The 24,409-nt window shown below is 43.8% G+C and overlaps 1 protein-coding gene across 3 annotated transcripts in view; it reads left to right on the top strand.

Moving 5' to 3' along the window:
• The first annotated feature begins 1,319 nt into the window (after positions 1-1,319).
• Positions 1,320-24,409, top strand: part of foxp4 (forkhead box P4) — a 70,526-nt gene continuing 47,436 nt past the window's right edge. Inside the window, exons 1-3 of one of the 3 annotated variants that reach the window (XM_034691499.1) lie at positions 1,320-1,363; positions 2,122-2,301; positions 20,690-20,767. In XM_034691499.1, coding sequence (XP_034547390.1) covers positions 2,131-2,301; positions 20,690-20,767 — 249 coding nt within the window. In that variant the 5' untranslated portion in view covers positions 1,320-1,363; positions 2,122-2,130. Of the gene's footprint in view, positions 1,364-2,121; positions 2,302-20,689; positions 20,774-24,409 lie in introns of those variants that run through there. The other 2 variants (XM_034691491.1, XM_034691502.1) reach the window with 2 other exon arrangements.

Below are 24,409 nucleotides of genomic sequence, written 5' to 3'. Positions count from 1 at the left end.
TCACTCTGCACTGTGCCTGGCTTCATAATGTTACCTCTGGGAGCAGTTTGACCCAGCAAGGGGTCTGGATGGAGATGAAGGAAGGAGAATGGAGGGAGAAATGGAAGAAGGTTGGAGATTAAGTGACTAGCTTTAAATGTCACAATAACGCTCTCCTTCTTAGTGTAACTACACAAGAGGACGGCTGCCAGGAGGGAAAGAACAGAGAATTCAAAGGGAGAAATGGATCACAGTAGGCTAAAGAAGCGGGTGTTTTCGAGGAGATGTACTGAAATCTGCCTGTAAGCACCTTGTGCTTTTAAAGGTCTAATTCATTCAAACACAATATTTAAGAAAGGGCTTTTTCAGTCACCCAAATTCTAGTGATTCCCATTTTTAATTCTCAGTATAAAGACCAATGGTCTGGATTTAAATAGTGCCTGGTTCAGAGATTCCCCTCTGAATCCATAAGATGACAGGAAATATACTAACTATTGGTGATAGAGCCTGACTGCCGACATTACACTCTGCTAGCTTTGAACTGGTGTTATTTTTATTCTTGTCACATAATAAAGATATGATATTTAGGCAGGATCGGGTATATCCATATCTAAATTGGTGAAACTACCAAATTCAATAATAATCAATTAATTTTGCAACATGATTCAGTGTGTAAAGAATCATCTTTCAAATGCAATTCGTTCCAGCACCGATCTAATTGGCAACAGCAGAAAAATTCAGCAGTAGGAATCCTAAAACTTGGGAAAAATAAACCAAACTATCCACTTAGCTGGACACCACTTGTGAAAAAACTGGATTTTTTTCAGCTTTTGGTGAACCGGCCCTCTAACAAGCGTACCCACCAGCAGCCCATCCACCTGCACACACTCAAACATGCTCAGGTCCCGTCCCTCCGCGAGCATCTGGCAGCATTCCATTAACAGAGCCACCAGCGCTCTCTCACACCCTCACCTGCTGTCAGAGGAAAGAAAAAAAAAAATCCCCCCTCACCCCACACACACACACACACACACACACACACTAGCACACACATATACACACAGAGGTTCACCTGCTCTTGCCTCAGAGGAAAAGAAAAGTTAGATTCTCTCATGAAATGCCTTTTATAGTTTCCCCAGAAGGCATGGGTTGTACGCTTCTGAAAAAACGCTCACATACACACACGTAGCTGCACAAGAGACAGCGGGTGCGATGCCTCGATGGCGTTTTGTGTACCCACTCCGGGTTGCTGAAATAAAAAGCATCAGAACTTTCCCCTTAAAAACTAGGCGCTTGTGTGTGTTAATTTCTAAAACTGGATGAGGCAGAAAGACGAGATTGAGCTTGTCATTAGGAGTTCACAGCCCTGCGTGCTTGTCTGAAGGTTTGTTTTGTTTTGTATTAGCTTGGCTTGTGTGTGTTCTGCGCGCCGATGTGTGTGTGTGTGTCTCTGCGTCTTCTCCCTCTCTCTCGCTCCCACGCTCGGGCTCCTAACGATGGCAAATGCGCACTGTGTGTTTGCGAGGCGTTGTTTCTCAAAAAAAACAACAACACATCCAGGAACGGCTCGTTTTGTCGGGGTTTTGTGGAGGGAACACGCTCTAATTAGAGAGGCCCTATGAAGGTGCATCAAACGGATCTCTCTCAAAGCGCAACCTGCTCAGGGCTCTCACACGGCGCACACATGCCACCTCTGATTATTGGTGAAATGTCTGTGTTATTTAACTATATAGCCGAGTATTAACAGCCTTGTCAGTTTAGATTTGCTGCACGTCTGATCCTAAGCCATGCGTACGCTCCCAGACACACATCTACATACAGACAAAAAAAAGTGTCTGCTTCAGGTGTTGCTTTGTGGCCACTTGGGCATGTTTGTGTGTGTGGGCGGTTCATGGCCAAAAAGCCCTTTTTTTTTTTTCCTCAAAGTACACGTGCACACACACACACACACATGCACACATGAGCCCACACAATTCACTTCTGTATCTCTGCGTGTGTTTACTTTAGTTTCCTGCCTTGTTTGTTCACTCAGATGGGAGCTGGCGTTCTGCTCTAACTGCCCAGGTCACTTTTGTTCCCTCTGTGTGTTTTGTCTCACTACACACCACCTCACCCCCTCCTTTTCCTCCTCTCCCCTCTCAGGTGCCAGTGATGATGGTGGAATCAGCCTCGGAGACCATTCGAACGACGCCGTCCAACCAGAACGGAGTCAGCAGCCTCAGCAGCCAATCAGATGGTGGGGGAGGTAGAGAAGGCGGGTCGAACGGAGACGCCAATGGAGAGATCAGCCCGGTAGACTTACTGCACCTGCAACAGCAACAGGTGTGTGTGTGTGTGTGTGTTTGTGTGTTTACTGACCTACCTGTGTATATGTGCTTGCGAAACTAGTTTTGCAACACTTGCCACTTGTGCAACCGGTGCCTATGTACAGTACAATGTCAAGAACAGCATGTACACACTGGGAGGTTACATAATGTACAGATGTGACAGAACGTAGTCGAACACATTCTGGTAATTGTCAGGTTTACATGTGTGAGCTGTGAAAAGTTTGACAGGTTGGCTTGTCGGTGCTTTAATTATCCAGCGTTCATAATGTGCAAACTAATTCCACTGGGACAAAGTTCACTGCAATAATTCCTACACATAACGTTCTCTCTGATTATTAATACCTGTCACCGGCTGAGGAATAAAAAAAAAATGCCAGCCTGTTAGAGCTAGGTGAGAGAAGCCATTTTGACCTGTTTTGGCGGCTCCATAGCACAAAAAACACACTCTCCATCTAAGACTGGGACGCTTAAAAGAGTGTGTGTGTGGGCGTAGGTTTTTCTTTTCTCACTGATCCATGAAGCGCTGTTTATGTGTGTTTGACACGTCAGCGTGTAGTGTCTCCAGTTATTCTATTTATCTTGCCTCCTGTGCGTCACTCCCCCCTCCACATACACACACACACACACACACACACACACACATACACACACACACGCGCGCACTGGCCACTTTCTTAAATGGAATTTCCAAACTTCCCAGAACTTCTTGGATGAAATTCTACATTTTTATTTCTCGTTCCCTCAGAAACGTGCATGGCTCTTTTCTGATTGCTCTCTGAAGGACCCCAGCTTTCACACATAATACACAAACACATTTCTTAACATTTTTTTTTTCAATCCAAAGGCCTCCACATTAGTCATTTGTCCATAACTGCACAGGAATGTCTACTGAAAGTTGTCCTAATGACTGGAACTCACTGAACCATGATTTTTTTAGTAAATGATTGGGCTTTTTTCTGTGATTACAAAAGTACCATTCCATTTTCTGAGCAGCTATGAGCTATTGGTAAAAATAAATATCCCCCCCTCTCACATTCAGTGTGTGTCTTTTTATATGTGTTGTTTTGTGTCTGCCCATCACAGAGGGTCAGTGTGGGTTCCACCAGCTGAGTTTGTAGTTTAGGAAGCCCAGGAGGGAGAAAAAAAAAATCAGGGTTTCCTCCCTGCTGCTAAAATTATTCCCCCCCTAATTATAATGATGGAGCCTTAGGTGAATGAAGAACACTCAAGGCCCTTCATTTCTGTCCCACTCTCTTCCTCCTCCTTCTCCTGACTGCATCCTCACCCTGCTTCCTCAGCAACCTTCATCCGAGGACACACACACACTCACACACTCACACACACACACATAAACACCAAACCTGCAGCTCACACAAAGCAGCTCTTTATTCTCTCGGACGTGTCTCTGCTCTCTATGTTTTTGCACCTGTGTGTGTGTATATATATGTGTGTGTGTGTGTGTGTGCACGCTGGTATTTCCTCTCTTGAGCGGGTTACCAACCACAAACATACCTCCCTCTCACTTTCCATCTTTCTCTCTTCCTCTCTCTCGCTGTACCTCTTTTTTTTTTTCCCTTCTATCCGCCGTGGACCATGAAAGACAAGCACAACCTTTCCTCCAGATCTCAGCCCTCACCTCGACAGAAATATGTCGGACCCATATATGAGGCAGAAAATACACAGGCGTTTATTGTAGCTACTCTTTATTTAGAGCTTTCTGTTCTGCCCAATTTGCACAGATTGAACAGATTTGAGTAGTCATGAGGTGGAGGTGTGCCCTCCCTGCACTGGGGATACTTTTTATAACTCTGTAGCACTGTTGCACTTTATACCACTGCAGCTCTTTGCCAGTTTATGGCTGTTTTACTGTACAGTTAAGTAAGTATATGATAAGTAAATGATTGATTTCTGTGCAGGGTAAGTTTATGGATATACTCCCTCTGAACTTACACATGCATTAGAGTATATTATAGAAGGCTCTTCCTCAACAAGGCGGTGGATTTATCACAGACATTCCTTTTTTCAGAAACTTTAATGTTTTATTATAAAGTAGCTACTCTGTGTTTGTATGTTTACCCATTCTTCTAATTTAGTAATACTTCCTCATAATGGTCATCCTCCATCTCTCTAAGCCCTGAAACCCCCCACACTTGCTGGAGATGCAAGTTCCAGAGAACTATTAATTGGCTGCTTTAAGAACACAACCAACTATTTTTTTTTCCTCACTCATCTATCTTTTTCCATCCCTGCAAAAACATTATTAATAAAACAAATGAAACAAAGTTTTTTGGTTTTTTTTAACAAAAGCATTACTAAAACATTTTTTAAAAATCATTTTTTTCTTGTGTCTTACAAATTCAAGGCCTTGTAAATAATACAAGCTTAAATCAGAATAGTTATTCATCAAGCCTCCCTCATAAACAGAACACGTCCCTGAGCATTACATTTCCTGTTTCTTAAAAAAATTCTTCTTTCAGAATCAGGGGCGATTCTAGGATTGGATGTTTAGGGGTGCTGAGCACCCAGAGAGCTGCCTGGCCGGGCAAGATAAATGTCACTGTTTTGTACATTTTAATGCAGTTTCATTCCCACATTTGTGAAAGAAAAGTAAAACACTGTGACTAAACCATCAAATCTGATAAAGGTTATTTAAATGCTGAGCCACAGCAAAAGAGGAATGGATTGGAATCATAAAAGAAACATATGGTAACCCTTATTTCTGGGGAAAGACAACTCATTTTGATACAGCAGCTCCTCAACATATTCATAAACAGTATGCATGTTTCTGGAGTAAACCAGCCCCCTATAGTGAGTACCAAAAATACCAAAAATTGACATTGGAGTTATTGAAGCGGCTCAGCTTTTAAGGTGCCGCAGAGACTAAATGGGGTTGTGCTTGCGACGGGTCTTGCCATTAAATCAAAATCAAAGTTCAAAGTAGGTTTTCTATTTATTAACAAACACTCAAAATAAATCAATATCAAAAAAGATCGAAATAAACAATGAAAATGACGGTGGCGGTCAACAAAAAATACTCAACCCCACTCACCCTCTATGTGTGTACCCCCGCCCCCAACTGAACAGGTAGATAAAACGTAAACCACACCAATGAACCCAAAACCGGAAATGAAGCAAGCAATAAAAAAGGAAATAATCATGGTTAACGAATAAGATAGAAAATCAACATTATGGCCCCTACAGTTATTTTTTGGACTTTCATTTGAAATTTTTCAATGTTGTTCTCTGCCTTTTTCCTTCTTGTCTATATTATATATTATATTTTCTTACCTGGTTCTTCCTGATCTTGGTGGTGGTGGAGCTGCTGTATTCTTGTAGATAAAATAATATGTTTCAACCAAGTGCTGTATGGTTTTCAAACTTTTCTAGCTTGTTAAAAAGGACATACAGTCAAAAAAAGAAAGAAAATCTCTCAAATTTTAGGGGTGCTGGGATTAAATTTAGAGTTGCTTAAGCACCCTCAAAAATGGGCTAGAAACACCTATGTTCAGAATGTTGATTAGCTAAGTTCAATCATACAAAAACAAACCTTGTCAGTTCACTTTTTTTGGTGTAAAACTGGTTTGAACTTGCAAGAATATTACAATTCTAACAGCTGAAATGTGCTCACAAAGTCAAACATCTCATTTTGTAAATCCTGACAAAACTTCCTCTGTCTTTTTAAGTGTCACAATTCTGTTTAGTTTCATTTTTGAAGTGTCACTTTATTCCATACTCAAAAATAACACACACTGTAAACAATCAATATATCTATAGACGTTTATAAAATAACCCACCAGCCCCTTCAATCCACAAACATATGGTCACAGTACAGGAAGCAAGATTCCTGACACATTATCTTCATGTGTACACACACACACACACACACACACACACACACACATACACAAAAAAAAACCTAACTGGGAAAGGGACAGGGAAACAACATTTTAAGACTGCTTGTATAAGAACATACAGATTCAAATGAACAATGTTCACTGAATCAAGCTTCAGAGGAAAAGTGTTGGCTGTTGTCAGAAGCTGTATTTCAGCATGGACCCACCACTCATAAAATCAATGTGTGTCTGATTCAGACAGCCTCTTCACTGACACAGGTCACCTGACAGTGCTGTCTGTGAACCTGCCTTTACACTGCATCCTTAAAGTCTGGGATTGGACTTCTCCTCCTCTTGTTCCCTCTCTCCTCCATCCTTGAGTCCCTCACCTGAAGGTGTAGCGCAGACCAGTGTTGGTGCTTACCAGTGCCAGTGTGCAGTGGAGCAGAAAAGACACTTTCAAACACACGTACACACACAGAAGAGCGCGGTGTTGTCAGAACACAAAGACGTCTTTTCCTTTGGCCCCTTGGGGACCTGAGAGAAAATCACAGCTCTCTCTGGAGCCGTCTGTCTCTCAGCGTCTCTTGTCTTCCTCTGATTCTGTCTGTCTCGTTATTTGTTCTGATCGAAGAGATAAAAAAGGTAGATGCAGGTAGATGGTCAGAGAAATGAGTGAGTGGGACATCCAGCCAGAGGAAAGTTAGGTAAAAGGAGGGGCAGAGAGGCAGCACATTGGGGGTAAGGGGGGGTGCACTGGTGGGCCGGAGAGGAGGAATAGAGGGATGAGAGGGAGGGGTGTAACGCTGAGACGTGTCAGAAAAGGGCGCCTGGGCCTCCCTGTGGAATGTGGCCTGTCTGCCTCCCCAGAAAGAACAGAGCAAGAGAGAGAGAGAGAGGAGAAAGAGAAGAGGGGGCGAAGACCAGTTCTGCCCCAACATCCAGATGAGAGAAAGAGAGAGAGAGAGAGAGGGAGAGAGGGAGAGAGGAGTTATAGGGCCAGAGGACAGAGAGGTGGAAAAGTGAGAGTGCGGTGGAGAGTGTGTGGCACTCTGTTGAGGTGCAGGGCACGGGTGTAGACATGAAATGATGCATAGCAGAGGAGAAATGTAAGCAGGATAAATCCTAACAAACCTCAAAGTGTGTGTGTGTGTGTGTGTGTGTGTGTGTTCATGTGTGTGTGTGTGTGTGTGTGTGTGTGTGTGTATGTGTGTGTGGTTGGGTGGAGGGTGCTCTGACGAGAACCAGGTGTCTCCAAGTCTTTCCTTTTCTCTACGTCTCTCATCCCCCCCCACCCCCCCCCTCCCTCTTTTTAAGCAGATGTGAGTTTGCACTTTGAGCGCTGTCACACCCCTCCTCTCCCACCCATTTCTGTCTCCTCATTTTCTCTCTCACCGTCAATTAATCGCTTCTGGTTTTCCTGCAGCTACAGAAGTCATGGCTGGTGATGACGGGAAAGAGAGGAGGTGAAAGTAGGAGGGAGAGGAAAAGTGACAAAAAGGTGCCGTTTCCTCCTCAGAGGGCCACTCATCGGGCAGCTAACGCCCGCCACGGAGGGTTTTCCCTCTTTTTCCTTAGTGTCTTTCTCTCTCTTTCCTGCCCTCTCAAATAGAAAGTGAGAGGCAGATTGCAGCCGTCTCTCTTCAATAAGGGTTAAAAAGGAACATTGGTGAAGAAAAAGGCAGTTTAAGAAATTGGTTTGGAGCTTCGATCCACACTCTCATTTGTCACAATCTGATTTTTTCCCTCCTTTGCTCCCTCACTCATACTGACAATCTTTATTTTTCTCCTTCTCACACATAATCACACACATGCGCATGCAGTTACACAGATGCACAGAGCCGATGTGAGTTAATGAAGGGTGTAATTAAGGAGCCACAGTGATGACTGGGGATCATGGGGAACCGATACCGATCTCAGATACACACAAACTCTGATGAAAGATAGCTGGTTAGTGTGTGCGTGCGCACATATGCAAGATCGTGCATTTGGGCTCTGGTGCTGAGAGTGCTGCGTGGACAGATGTATGAGGTGCGTGTGTGTTTAAAGATGGTACAGGATGATTTAGATAGCGTATGGCTTCCTGACTGGGTAATTATGGCCCGTACAGATGGACTTGGGGGCGTTTTGAAACAAGTGTTAGCCATAGCTTCGGCCTTTTGCTAAATTAGGGTGGGAGGTAAATGTTGGTCACTGGGACACTTATGTCACGTTTGACCCCAAGCTCTCCAAATGGAGTTCACTTTCAGGTCAGGAGTGCAGAGAAGATGGAGGTGAAAGGGTGGATGCAATAGAGGAGGAGGAGGTGAAGAGAAAAAGACATTTTCAGACACATTTTCAGTTGCTTGGTACGTTGGGATCTAATGCAATCACATTAAGGTTGAGTTTTGTCCTTCTATCTGACAGGCTGTTTTCAGTGAGTGTCTGTATGTGTCATATCCTGTCTGTAAGTCAGTCTACATGTATGTGTGCGCATGTGTCCGTCCGTCTGTCTGTGTGTCATGTGTGCGGGCCAGTAAATCAGTCCCGGGCCTCTCTCTGAGTGCTGTCACCTCCTAAAAGCTTTCTCCCGGTCTGGGTCGGGGCCTTCCTCTTTATGTCTGAGGTCAGTGTAGTTCACAGGTCACCAGGGGTCGTGCTGTGACAGAGGAGGGGCGAAACAGGGTTGCCTAGCGTCACAGAACACCCACTGCTGTTACCGCGGCGATACAAAGAAACCTATAGAACAGCAACTTCCTCCAGGAGTCTCAAAGCACCAGCAGCTCCCTTTATATGTGCCGTCTTTGACTCTTACTTCCTTTTTGTCTCACTCCCTCTATGTCCTTACATCGAAACCGGCTTGTTCTGATTGATGAAAAAGCTGTGACATGCTGTCTGCTTACAGTACTCACGTTTTATACTCTAAACTACTGATGTGGTTGACGGTTGTGGGAGATTTGAGGACTTACTGCACTTTATCTCATGAACTCTGCAATTCTGCATCTAAAACAAACAAAAAGCCACAAACACACCTGCTCATCTCATTACCAGTGATGTACTTTTCATGACGCCTAATACTCATTCAGGGATTATTTTTCACACATTGAGGCCTAATACTGACATGCTGAGATGTCGTATTTATGAGCGTCCATAAAATATTTTTTACTGCTTTTTCCAGCCAGAGGCTTTGACTGTTGGAGAATCCACAAAGTGAGATTTTTGGGGGCAGATTTTTTTGTTCCCATTATTATTTATTTTTCTTTTGTATTCCTCTGCTTTATGGCCCACACATATCCTTTAACTCTCCATTCACACTGTAAAGCTCTTGATTTAACAGCATGTTTCACAACACTCAGAAATCCAGGCTGATAAATCATGGAATTAACACTGACCTCACTTATTTATATATGTTGTGTCTAATGTGCTGCCAAAAAAGGCTACAAGTCTTGTGGATGAAGCGCACATGGACAGTAGACATGGTCCAGCAGGCTGGATCAGCCAGCATGGATGCAGACACGCTTGGTTGACCCGACCAGCCAAGAGGCTCTGAGACAAGAATAGACAGATACCAGCAGAAGAAAGGCTGTGTGTGTGTGTGTGTGTGTGTGTGTGTGTGTGTGTGTGTGTGTGTGTGTGTGTGTGTGTGTGTGTGTGTGTGTGTGTGTGTGTGTGTGTGTGTGTGTGTGTGTGTGTTTGTCCTGGCTCTGTTTTGGAGACTGACTTATACACACATCCTGTGGGCACCTGAAGGGGTTAGGTTGGGTTTGGTTGCCATGGGAGTGTTTGGAAGCACTTTACACTGAGTAGACCTAGCTACCCTGACAGGTAAATACACACACACATGCACACACACACACACACACACACACACACACACACACACACACACACACACACACACACACACACACACACACACACACGCACACACACATGCACACGCACAGCTTAGATGGTAAGTAGCCATTCATGGAGAAGTTTCTTTTTTCTATCCAAGGTGAAAAAGTCAGTTGTTGACTCTTGCACTTCAGAAGGTATCGCCATAGTGACAGAGGCCTTCTTAAGAGGTCATAGGTCAGCTACATGACCTCATTTCTACTACTGGTCAGTGACAGGGGGGTGTGACTGTTTTTGTGTCTGTGTGGATGGGGTGGGGGTGGAGGGGTTGTTCACGTTGGTCACTATCTACTAAGAAATGTTCCTGCAGTATTAACTCATGGGGATGTAATAGATACACTCGTTTTAGTTTGTCAAAGAATATCAGAAAAAGTTGTTTGAATTGAGACGTACTCTCAGATGCAGTTCTTTAAAATGTAATTAATACAAGGCATTGAAAAGAAAGAGCATCAGTTAAAATCCACTTGAAGAGGTTAGAAAATCCTCCAACGTAGTCGTCGTCTCCTCCTCTCTTTTCTCGGTGTCCCTTATCCTTTTATTCTCAGGACATGTAGAAAAAGATGGAAGCGGAGAGGTGGACCAGAGAGAAAGTGAAGAGTAAAGACAAAATGTGCAACACTAACAAGGCTGCTGGGCAAAGCAGTTACCCTGGAAACATTTGAGAGCCCAGAAGTGCACACAATGAACGCACACACACACGTACACACAGCGTGCACACAATAGCTGCAGAGGCCTAAAGTGTTGCTAATTAGCTAGTCTGCACTGCTTCTTTGTGTGAGCCATTTTAAAGGAGAGATTAGAGTCAACAGGGAGGAGGAGAGGAATGTAGCTCTTCTCTCTCTCTCTCTCTTTCGTTTGCTTTCTTCAGTTCTTGGACTGGTGTGTTTTGGGTTGTTTTTTTACCTGACATGCAGAATGCATTTGTTGACTTGTCAGTGAAGTTTTCTGTCACTTTAAAAAAATGAGAAAGACTAAGTGCAGTCAAACTTAGTTTGAGATGAAGTGATGTCGCACCTTGAGGATTTCATAATTCATCTGAATGTGACGTCGGCAAATGACAAACTCCTAAGACCTGATTTTCTTCTTCTGTCTCCTCAAACACCTGCTGTTATGTAACACTGCGTACAAGTTTGTACTATGCTGTCACAGAACTTTTGAAAACTGAGTTGATGTAAATGCTCTTCAAAATCATTCAAGGACAGGACTGTCAGATGAAATCTGCCTGAATTACGTTTTTCACACTGTCATTGCTTCATATATTAATATCAGACAAGTTAATCCCAACTTTAACTCTATTAAACAATCACTGAAAGTGACAAAAAAAAGCTGGATAACAATAGAACATAGAGCTGCAAATGTTCCTTATCACCAAAAATTGGGTATTAAAATGTTTACTTATTCAGTTGAAACATTTCTATGACTCAAATCTATGAATAAAGTTGTCTACCGTAATACTTCTAATAAAGGCCTATCCCAATTAAACGGTAGGGTGCTGCTACACTTCTGACTTATTCAAGCATGACTAGATTAGAAGTTTGAAAGCATCAACTGTTTATTGCCTGTGCAATGAAGTGTCTGATTTTTATTAACTTCATTAAAATGCCTCCCCTCTCATTTACTGATATCCAAAGCATCACAGAGAAAACAGGAACCTGAATGCTGTCAGACTGTCTAGTTTGCACAACATAAGTAGCAGGATGATGCTTCTTTATGGATTTTTAAGAGAAGGAGAGGAAACATAAAGCTGAAGTTAAACTACTGCCTGAGAAAGATGGCATAAAAAAGTCAGCTGCGGAGCGGTGGGAGGAGGAGGAGGAGGAGGAGGAGGAGGAGGAGGATTAGCTGCACATTATAGATCAGTGTTGATCAGGAGGAAGGCTAGCAGAAATGTGTGCCCCAGTGAGAAACTAGGACCAACTTACTGCTTGTGCTGACCTTAAATATGGGAAAAAGACTGAAATAAAAACAAAAACTCATCAATTTCAAAATAATTAAACTCCTATTTCCTGTTGATGCCTGTCTCAAATAAAACCCTGGATGAGTTTATACATTGAAACAAATAATAGACTGCTAATAGAAGTTTTATGGTATGTGACATATATATAGTGATAAAATAGATAGGCACATGATTAAACATATAACCTCTCTGCGTCTTTAAATAATAAAAACTGTAGTGGTTTGTCATAGTTTAAATTGAAAAATGTGCTAGGGCACATCTGGTTGGACTGACCCTCTCACTAAATCACACAGCCCATCGCACACACACACACACACACTTCCCATTTCCCCTTTTTTTAAAACACACCCCGCCCCTGCTTCTCATTTAGGGAAGTTAAAGATTTTGTGCTTGTTTAGAAGTTGAACTCCTAGCACTGCAGCCCTGCCTTTGTTATGCTTGCCCACTTCCGGTGTTTGTACGACTATTCGTATATGTGTGTGTGTGTGTGTGTGTGTGTGTGTGTGTGTGTGGTATGGGTGGGTGTGAGGGTGTGTCCATCCCCAGCTCCACGCTCAGCCACAACCAGGTGTAAAAACCCTCTGAACCAGAGACATGAAAGGATTTTATTTCCACTGAAGCGGGCAGGCAGGCTAATACTTTTACAGGCCACTGACTTAGATTATGTTTTTCTGTTTAACCAACAGGCGTCTGTGTGTGTGTGTCTTTCTGTGTGTGTTTGTGTCCATGTGTGTACGCATGTGTGTACGCATGTGCACATGGCAGACAGTCTCTGTTTGTGTATGTATGTGTTTTCCCTCTGTCTCATGAGCTGGGTCTTGGCGGTGTCTTGCATGTGTTATTAGTTTGATTTTTTTTTTTTTTTTGTGGATATTAATAATAACAGTTAAACAGTTTCCATATGTGAGGCCTGGTTGCCAGGCTAGTGCTATCCTCATCATGCGCTGTGGGCTCGCAGAGTCGCACTCCTCCTGGGCAGGAGGAGCAGCTTGATGTCTGGAGGTCACCCAGCTAAGACCTCACACCTAAGTGGCCTTTTCTTCCCAGGAGCATGACCGAGCTACTAAACTGTCCTACCTTATACAAGACGAGTGGCTTAATATTACAAAGTACACCGTCTGTATATGTGTGTGTGTGTGCGTTTGTGTGTGTGTTTTCCGCTGTGGGCTGGGTCTGTCTGGAGCGAGACCTTCCTCTCTTGCCAAACGAGCTGTGTTGAAAACCGCAGGGAAACTGCATATGTGTATATAATGTATGACGTGTGCTTGTGTGTGTGTGTCCGTGTGTGTGTGTGTAAGGAAACTGCTGTAGAGCTATTTGCCATCAATTAGCAGCCTGGGCTGAGATGAGGCCAACAATACAGAGGGAGCTGCTTTTATATTCTCAGGAAAGGGAGTTCCTCTCTCTTCTGTCCCTGCTCACCTCATCATTATCCTTAATTGTCTATCTCTCCATGCCCTTTTCCCTTCACTTAACCGAGGAAAGCTGACAACATCTCCTTAGGAAGCTGTAGTTTTTTTTTTCCCCCTCTGTATATGTGTGTTAAAGATGTGTGTATATGATGATGGATTGTGTCATGATATAAAGCAGTCCTGGGTATTCAGTCAGCTCCTTTTTACGACTCTGCGTATACCCCTGTGAATCAATAGAAACATTAGATGAGTGCAGGGACGGAGTTGAAGGGGAGAGGTTTTCTCGTTTCGCCAAACAGTTCTGAACTGAAGAGAACCATCTGGAAAACGGCAGGGTCCCCAGAGTTTAGAACAGGTCCCTTTTGTGAAAAATAGGATGTGAAAAAAAAACTCCAAACTAAATCGGCCAGGGTTTTCAAACATTACGGCATATTTTGAAGTTCTTTTGGAGTTTGTGAGTTTTTTATTGCATTGGCTCTTGAACGCGGTCTTTCCTCTCTTTTAATGGTCAGTCTGGGCCCAGAGAAGCTTGCTTCAGCCGTTTCAAAAACCTCAGCCCTCGAAACGGTGCCTTTATATTGCGGAAACATTACATTAAATAGCTGAACGGGATTGCGGCTGGCTGGCGTTTCTGAAGGTGTCCTGGATAGTTCCAGCTCGGCGGCGGCCTAAGCAGATTGAGGTACTCAGTGCCGTTAAAGGCTCAGTTATATTGGTGGACAGGCTGGTTTGAAGTCCACGTTGCTATGAGCGAAAACAAATGTCGGGAAAAGCTGGTGAAGGGGAGGCCGGAAAGACCTGATTAATACCAGAAAAAGAGAAGGAGTACGTGAGGAAGAGTCAGAGGAAAGGGGCGAAGTCTTGGCTGAGCATAGTTCATTTTTTAACCCACCATGAAATTGGGGGGCTTTAGCCGGCTTTAGCTCAGACTGCCCCTTACCCCTATATGTTTACCCCCTGAAAAAACCCCTGATCTGCCCTTAACAGATACCCCTCCTCTCTCCCCTTTCTCCACTGATGCATATTAGGCCTAGATTGACAAGATGAGTAAACCCTTTCTTAGGACAGCTTTCTTTGTGCTGGTTTTGCTCCAGCTACTATAAGACAATATTCAATGATTGCAACAGAGACGCTGCAACTACTCAGTAGATCTCCCCCTTTTTTGTGCTACACTCAAACTTAACTTTTTGCCCCAACATAATCCTCCAAATTTCCCATTAAATTTAACGTCTGGTGGAAAACATGAGCGTCAGTGAAACCCGCATGCTGTAATGTTTGGTAGGGATAAAAACTTCCAGACTTTGGCCTTGGCGATGGATGATTAACAACTACAAGAAGCTTCAAATTGAAGCAATTGGAAGCAATACTCAAAAAGTATCTAAGGTGGATTATGGACCCTTTTTTGAGATGCTAAATCAACCAAATTGATCGCAGCTATATCTTAAATATTGATGTGGTAATCTTTACCTTTAACTGCGACAGCTGCCGTAACAGTCGTGGCTCTTTGTCTGACAGCCGAGGGAAGTTGAGGGTCCCCCCCCCCCCCCCATAAGGCCAACAGCTGCATTCACAAGCCTCGGTTTCCATTGGTCTGGACGATCTATTTTAGGCTTCTGTCTAACCCATATCTGCTCTCAGAATTTACTGTGGCGAATAAGGGTATGGGTAACAGATTTCTAAAGAGGAGAGAGGAGGGGGTAGGGCACAAAGAGAGAGAGAAAGAGAGAGAGAGAGAGAGAGTACTTGGAGAAATGCCAGCAAACTTTTTGTGAGTTATACATTATATGGAGGGGCAGGAGACAGATCGGGTGATATAGACCGAGAGAAAGAAAGAAAGAAAGAGAGAAAGAAAGAAAGAAAGTACGAGTGATCTGGGAAAGCAATCTGGGTTTTGTGGTGAGTGACAGTGATTCATTTGATACGTGAGATTCCACCGCTGCTGTAACCAAGCCTTCAGTCATATCTGTCTCAAAGTTATACAGCAATCCCGCTGACTGTCACCTCCTCAGTAATCTCATTTTGTTTAGATTTGAATACAGGGCTAGATTCTGAACTCAGGTGTGCTGTTGGTACTTTGGTATCATCACCTTTTTTTTTTTTTTTTTTTACAAATTTACATGCTTTGCAGGTTGTGTTACATCTGTTCTGTCTTGTTTCATCCTCTTCCCTGATCATGATTCCCTTTGAGTATCCAGAGAAAGAGAGGGAATCAAAGATAAGAGAGATTTAGAGCCAGAAAAAAAAAAAAAAATAGTAGAGAGTAGCAAAGACAGAGCCAGAAGGAGTGAGTAAATTAAAGAAGGAGGTGGGTTTTACTGGAGTTTGGAGGTGTTTTCTGGTGCTAAAGTGAAGAAACGGATACCGGGGATCACATGGGGGTGACCCAGGAGGATGGTAGCTTCGATGCAGCTTTAGCTTGGCTTTCAGCTTCAATGACAGCAACCCCGAGAAAGTAGATTGAGCGTAAGAGAGGTAGAAGTAGAAAGAAAAGAGAATCCACTGCTCGTCCCTGAACCTGGTGTCTCTCACTGATCCGAAATCAGAAAGCGTGCAGGCCTGTAGAGAAGCAGCTGGGTGTGACGGGCTCTTTTCTACATCTTCAACCTGTATCCATCTACTGCTCTGCCATCTCTGGCTCTCTCCTGGGTAAGAAAAAGAGGGTTTAGGAATTGAGGATTGGTGCGAGTGAAGCCTCTCTTCCCAGGCCTTTGAGCTGGGAGAGGATCCTTGTTTGGCACCGTTGTATCCAACTTCTTGCCCGTTTTACTTTTGTCGTGAAAAGATGAAACAATGAGCTTCTCACTCTCCCTCACTTGTGCTCCTTTCATTTTTTTTTTTTGCACTTGGTCTGAGAGCAAAGAAATTTGATACCACCTGCCTCCCCCCGTGCCCTCCACCTCCTCCTCCTCCTCCTCCTCCTCCTCTTTCTCCCTCAAGGACAGCCCACTGTCTGCCCCGCGGGCTGTTTATCTACAGGGGAGACGATGAGGAGGAGGAGGAGGAGGAGAGGGTAGAAGGAGGGGGACCGGTTTGTTTCGTTTTGGCCGTCAACAATGGACCTCAGTTTGTGCTGACGGACTACTCTAACATATGGTACCCACCTGTCTTTCTCTCTCCTTCTCTCCCCCTCTCCCCCCGCTCTGTCTCCCGTCTTCCTTTGCTACGTCTCTGTTTAGATTTCTTTGCTTATTCCTGCGTTCCCTCTCTCCGTCTCACCCAAACACACTGGGCGGATTAGAGGCCAGATTCATCACACACACAGACCTGTTTGCTTTAGCAACCTGAGCCAGGATCAGGCACACACACACACACACACACACACACACACACACACACGCACACACACACACACACACACACACACACACACACACACACACACACACATACACCAAAAAAATCTAGCTAAGGAGGCCTGGACTTGCTACATGTTGATTGTTACTTTTTTGTTCTTATCTGATATTCAGCTTACATCAAAGCTATGATAGGTTAGGTGGAGTACAATTGACTTGCACATAGAGGATATCCTTGTGCATGAACACACACTCATACACGCACACACCTATACAAACATCATCATACACACCTTGACAAATTCTATTCCTGTTCTATTCTTGTAATGGTACCTTTAGCTACTTCTCCAATCCCACCTCCTTGAAAAGAAACATAATTGTCAGCCATTTTTGGGTTGTTAAGGAGAGAAACCAGCCTCTGGTGTGTGCGTGAACATGTGTGTGTGTATGTGTGCTTGAACATGTGTGTGTGTGTGTGTGTGTGTGTGTGTGTGTGTGACCCCGCTGAATTAAAAAATGCACTGTTATTAAAGGCTGTGTCAGAGGCGATGATTTACCGAGGGGAGCGATGACAAGTCAGAAGAACTCGCACACAGAGCTGACATACACGCACAAACACACACACACACACATGCACACACACTGTGCTCTCAGGCCTCCAAGCTGAGCACTGACCTCCTCACCCCTCCTTCCCCTTCCTCCTCCTCCTCCCTCCCGCTCTCGCTCTAATAAAACCTGTCTGACACCACTGATGTGTGTATATGCGTGTGTGTTTGTGTGTGTGTGTGCTCAGCGGCAGCACAAAGGCTCTGTTGTTGGGCCTCCCTCTCAGGCCTCCCTCATATTTTCTTTAAAGGTGCAGTGCGCCCCCAAGAATGCCACAGGGGGAGCGAAGAGTCGGGGTTGGAGGAGCTGGTGTGTGTGTGTGTGTGAGTGTGTGTGTTGGTGGGTGTAGAGGAGGGCGTGCTTTACAATGCTACAGCTCACCCAGGTCAGAGAGAGAAAAGGGCAAGAAGTAAGTGTGAAGAGGAGAAATGAAAGAGAGGGGTCAAAGAAGAGGAGTGCTTCTTGACAATGTAGATATGAGAGACTTAGCCTATGGCTGTGTGTGTGTGTGTGTGTGTGTGTGTGTGTGTGTGTGTGTGTGTGTGTGTGTGTGCATGTCTGTGTGTGTTTCTACAATAAAAACTGATGGTCATCCCTCTAACTTCATATGTGAAAAGTTCAAGGTTCAACATATTTAGCCATAAAGCTTAGGAAATTACAATGCTACCAATTGACCCATGCTGGCTTTAGAACTTCAGACATAATTACCCATAAAAAAAATTCCTAAATTCAGACTAAATAAGCTGCTTAATTTGGGTTAGTGAACTCCAATGAGTCTTGGACAGTTTAAGAAATGTTTTCTTGTTCAAAGCAGAAAAAAGAAAAGAAAAGAAAAACATCAGTTTTGAAAATGTGTTAACACAGTGGGTTATTACTTTCATTATACTAACCTGACCACAGGATTTGCAGAAATCCACAGTTTATACTCCCTGCTGAGTTAACTGGTATTGTTGAGTAAACCTGTAACACTGTTGCCTCAGTAACTTCCAGTTAACTGTCTCTTCTGCACTGATTTAGTTTGCTACCTGATTTCAACCGTTCTAATATTTGATATAACGGCACATTGACTTTTAATTGGAACATCATGCAGATGTGATGGATAATGGTAGAACAATTCAGTGCACTTAACATAACTTTAAGAAAGCTTATTAGGTTTATTATACTATATTCTGATACCAGAGGAAAACTTGATTTTATATGTTATAAATCAAAGATAACCAAGAAGTTGATCATTTACAATTCCCCCCTGTACTTGTGACACAAACCTTCACTTTAAATAAAGCGTTCACATAATCTCAATTCAATAGTTCTTGCTCTACGCTGTGACACATTTGAACGACCCAGGATTGGGCCAGTCTAGCCACAGATTAACATACTACACCCTGACACACACCCACATGTATGACTACGGGCATAGGAGAGGAGACAGGCATCACCTCTGCTTGCTTGTAGCGTTTATGAAAGCCATAAATGGCTCTTTAATATAGTGGTAATCAGGGTGGTAATTTGGGTGGAATTGTCCCTTATTGTTGCCAGACCTGCCTCCCCAACTCCTGCCAATACACACATACTCTCTCACACACACACACAGACAAACACACACACACACAATCTCACTCTCGGGCAGACAGGGTGTTCAAGGAGTAATTCACACCACATGCCAACAAACTGGGCGGTTGTGTTTTTTTTAGGTTTTCTTTTTTGTGTGTGTGTGTGTGTGTGTGTGTGCTTGTGTGTGTGTGTGTGTCTGCTTGCTTATATGCTGAGGTCAAACCAGCAAATCGGAGGGGGTTCCCAAATTTTTTGTTAAAGTGTTAAAGTCCCTGTGTGTGTGTGTGTGTGTGTGGGTGTGTGTGTGGGTCTACAGCCTCACACATGTGTGTGTTTTAATTGCGGTCTCAGCAAAAGTAGCAAGTGTGCTCCATGCAGATGGTTTTCATCACTCCGGCTGCACAGAGAACTCCTCTCTCTGTCTGTCTCCTTCTAATCTCCCCTCTCTGTTTTTGTAATTAAACATTACTTAATGTACCCGCGCTTTTAATTTGACAAGTCATTAAATATGTGACCGTATACAGTGAGTGTGCGCTGCTTTGTGTCACAGCTTCACACTGATCCAAAGTTGTGAAATCCTGCAGTAGAACTGATTTCTTTTTTTTAAAGCTGCATGGTTGAGTAAGAGCTTCCATGGTAAAGTAAAGAACATCCTTCTCTGTGGCCGTTAATTTGCGGTGTACACACACACACACACACACACACACACACACACACACACACACACACACACACACACACACGCACACACACACACGCACACACACACACTCAGACTTTCATAAATCAATATTTACTAAGGAACCTTTCCCCTTTGAGTCAGAGGAAGCAAATGTGCATCCTGCTGTCTCCCCTCTCTAACCCTCTGTCATGAGTTTGTGTTTGTGTGTGCGCGCGTGTGTGTGTGTGTGTGTGTGTGTGTGTGTGTGTGTGTGTGACTGACTGTGCTTACAGTAAGGGCAAGGCGGCTCTTGTGTTTTCAGATGGGTGTTTTCTTGTTTTGTTTTAGGAGCAGTTCAGACATTCCAACAATTATTCTGTGTTCCTCAGGGACTGATTTGTCTTGATTGTAGAAAGTGTGAGTCTTTAACACAACACAACACCGCAACAGGAAGAAAGGGGCTAAATTAATCACACAAAGATACACATTTATACAGCTTTTAAACACAATAAAGTGTGAGGACAAATGGGAGACATCAGGAGAGACAGTGGGAGGGGAAAGCTGAGGTTGCAGTGTTGGGAAGATGAATCGGCAAACACTCGAGGGCAGACTGAAGGAATGAAGAAAAAGAGAGAGAGAGAGAGAGAGAGAGCAAGGGAGCGATGGTGTCACTGGTTTGAATGGACAGCACTGGAGGGCAGAAATGGGAGCAGCAGGAGGAGGTGGGTGGGTGAAGTGGTGGGTGGTGGTTAGTCACAGCTCTCCAGGGCGCAGCAGGGGCAAACGGTTCCTTACATCACAGTGACACACACACACACACACTCACACACACACAAATATGGTGCAACTGACACACACCAAGATTTGCTGACACACTTCTGCCTCAGAGGATGTGGAAAACCCACTTTGCACCTTCCTCGGAAAGGAGGGGAGGGGAATAGAGTGGGGGGGGGGTTGTTGAGGCGAGGGTGGACCAGTGGGGAGGACAGAGAAACAAAGAATGGAAAGAGGAGCTGATGAGAGTTTGGAGTTAAAGGACTTTGAGTATCAGTTCAGCTGATTCCTTTTTGCACTTTTCTGTGATCGAAATAGATTTCTTTATGGGGTTGGTGTTGTTTGCAACACACAAGAAATGTGTCACCCTATGATTGTGTGTGTATGAAGTCAATCTGATCATCTCTTCCTCCCTTGCAGGCGCTCCAGGCAGCCAGACAGTTCCTCCTCCAGCAGGCCTCTGGACTAAACTCCCCTGGCAGCAACGAGGTCAAACAGGTACAGGTCAGAGCATGCACACAAATACACAACAACACACACACACACCCAAGAGATACTTTGTCAGAATCTGTACAGTATTAAGCCTCTACATGCTGCAGCCTTGCTTCACCAACCTGCCACGTCAACTACACACAGTGATATAGGCACATACTGTTTTCTCTCTGTCTGCCTCTCTCTCTCTCTCTCTTCCTCTTTCAGTGAGTGCGTCTAGTGTGATTGTTGATGTGTGTATGTGTGTGTGTGTGTATGTGTATGCCAGTGAATAAGGTCTTTGTAGTGATTGGGCAGCGAGCTGTTTTCAGAGCTGAATTCCACAGTAAGCAGAGAGAGTGGGGTTAGCTGGAGTGCAGGTTCCCCACTGAAAGACACTAGAGGACACACACACACACACACATACCCAGCATGCACATCACTATGACTATATGCTAATAAATATGCCACATGACATTACCTCTGGCAGTTCTGAACAATTATGTGAGGTGCAGAGAACATGCAGAAGTGTGATTTGTAGCTGTGTCTCACAATAACAAAGTGGGGCAGAGGTTTTATTGGAGACCATTGTTTTTCTCGGCTCTTGACAAACAGAAAATAGGAACCCTGAACCCTGTATGGAAAATGAAATAGGACGTGAGTCAGAATCAAGTATAAGGTCAGACATTTTCTTAACCTGTCTGGAGCCAGTAAGGAAACCGTGGGAAAAAAAAGAAAACTTTTACATTCAAATTAGACTAATCTGAAAAAAATGTGCAAGTTAATCAAAACATTAACAGGCCACAACATTTACATGTAGAGATTAAAACATAAAATGCACATCATGATATCATTTTGGAGAAACAGCTTCTTAAAGGTGACATATCACGCTTTTTTCATCAATATATATTGGTCTAAGAGGTCCCCAAAACATGTCTTTAAAGTTTATGCTCAAAAAAACACTTTGAAATCAGATTTTGGCATGCCTGAAAAACCCTCTTCTTCAGTCCTCCTCAGAACACTCTGTTTTCCCTCTGACCACGCCCCCTGAGGAAGTGGATGTGCCTCGGCTGTCCAGCGCGTTGATCTAATGTTTACATGTTGGCTGAATATAAACGGCTGCTCAGAGATAGCGTTACTTCAACCCTCTGAATCTGATCCAGAATCTGATCCTGACGGAGAGGCGCCTGCAGCAGGACCTTTCTGAAGGATTGGTCATAGATTTAGTGTTTCTTGTTGTTTTATTTGTCAGTATGTAGACGTGTGTCTTGGTACACAGCTACGAACGTGTAGCTATGTGGCTATGCTAACTAGCGCTAGCACTTATCCATGATAAATAAAAATCATCCACTAGATCTTCAAATCTGCAGACGTGGGGAGTAAAACCGACCTCTGCCAGAAAGGCAGCGGGACCTTTTCTGAACCATTGGTCACAGATTCTGTGTTTCTTGTTGTTTTATTTGTCAGTTTGTAGACGTGTGTCTTGGTACACAACTACAGCTACGACATGTAGCTATGTAGCTATGCTAACTAGCGCTAGCACTTTTCCATGATAAATAAAAATCATCCACTAGATCTTCAAATCTGCAGACGTGGGGAGTAAAACCGACCTTTGTGTTTATTAAGACAGCCTACAACTAGCATGCCTCCCTCCTAAGCTCCTTGTTAGCACACATTTGTGCAGGTAATGAAAAACAGAGGAAGGGTTCAGTATTATTTTATACAGTCTATGGGCTGAACAAGCTCCGAGCTCTGACTCCGTGACAGACCGGATATTGTTGTTACGTAACAAAAACACGGAAGTCTGAAACGGCTCGTTTCAGCACACATTTACAGAAAGGTGGAGAAATCAGAACAGGGGCAGAATGGATTTTTTTCATTCTCGGGGGGTTTGTAGACATGCCAGGGAAACATATTTCAGGTAGAGAACAATTAAAAAGTCCATTTTGCATGATATGTCACCTTTAAGAGGATTTGAAGGAGGTGGAATCAAGTATGAACAGGAGCAGCTTCTATGACAGAGGAGAAAAAGACGACAAAGCACTGGAAATTGTGTTAAAGACCTAGGAAGAGATTTTGTGATGCTGACTACTTGCTGTAATTGTAGAGTGACCTCTGCTAATGCCAAACTGCTACAGAATTAATGACTGCTTATTACCGCAGATGACAAGAATGAAAGAACATTTAAAACACTCAGGGATGTAATGGATTACACTTTCATGAAAAAGCTGAATTGAACCAGAATCGCTTTATTTACTTTGGATAGAAAGTGTCAGTTGGAGAAATTACGTGGTGACTTTAAGGAGGTATGAGAATAAAATAAATACTGTTCTTTTTTAGATGTAGATTATGAAAAGACTCTTGAGATTACATTTGCATTTATACTCTGAATCAACCCAAAATGTAACACTTGTGGCCTAACTTGTTTGTGTTAGAGGATGACAATTTTAAGTACAGATGTTAAACAAAGAAACTGAATAAAGGGAAGTAAGAGAGGATGTAGAGGGAACTGAAAGCGAGACTTAGAGTTATTATAAATCTGTTTTTGTAACTGTAAGGAAGCCTCAGTGAACGCTGACCAAGGAATTACCTGTGACAGCATTCTAACCCTGCTTTATACTCCAATCTCTTCTAAGAAAGAAGTGTAACCTTTCACAGCACTGTCTAAAACACACGTACATCTTCTCACAAACACACACACACACACACACAGCTCTCTACCCGGCGTCTAGTCTCTCCATCTCTGTCTTGTTTGTCTTGTTTGTTGGTGCCTGGCCTGCGTAGCCTCTCTGTACTCTCCAGGGCATCCACGCGACATCTCTGTTGTCTGAGCTGTCAACTCACATGGCCCCACATACCCTGGATTTACATTTTTGTGTGTGTGTGTGTTTGCACTTGTACCTCACAGTCAGAAACAAAGTGGCACAAAGTGTTGTTTGTGTACCTGTGTGTGTAGAAGCAGCCCCGAACTTGTTTACAAGACCTCACAACCAACCCGACAACACTAAGGTGACGCATAGAAATCTCTTAATTACTATAATTTCCAGCTTCATGATCATTCTTTAAAGCTCAGTGCCTGCACTCAGCTTCTGTAATTGAAGCAATCATGTGTCGGCCACATAGAGGGTGAGTGAGCGATGGAGTGAGCGCGGCCAGACATTTAATCTGGTCATTTCCAAAGGTGGCATTAAGCAACTGTACGGTGACACAGTGGCTCACATCAGGCACAAAATGGCCGTCCTCAGGTTGGCTCCTGCTGTGCTTCTCTCACACATGCAAATGAGCCTGAGCCAATAATGAGATCTTTAGGAGCTCGATAATTAGATTTTTTCCTTCTCTCTGAGGGAGAACGACAGAGGCAGACAGGGAGAGCGGGAAGACTTTCTATTCGTGTCTTGACTTCTCTGGAGAAGCCTTGGTCTGCACTGACAAGCCCCCCCCCCACTACCCCCCCCCCCCCCCCTCTTCTCGTGCTCCTCCACCCCTTCCCCATCATATTTTCTCTTCTTTTCTTTATTTATAATAGAGGGGAGGATCTGAGCGGAGAGCGAAAGAAACTCTGAGATTATATCAGCGTTTTGATTGGTTGTTCAGAGATGGTCTATGTGTTTGGCTGGCTGTGTGAGATGGTATCACTCTACTGCATTTGAGTGTGTGTGTGTGTGTGTG

This window comes from Notolabrus celidotus, chromosome 1 (assembly GCF_009762535.1).
Source record: "Notolabrus celidotus isolate fNotCel1 chromosome 1, fNotCel1.pri, whole genome shotgun sequence".
Classification (NCBI taxonomy): domain Eukaryota; kingdom Metazoa; phylum Chordata; class Actinopteri; order Labriformes; family Labridae; genus Notolabrus; species Notolabrus celidotus.
Note: the sequence above shows the minus strand (reverse complement) of the source record. Positions and strands in the feature narration are given on the sequence as shown.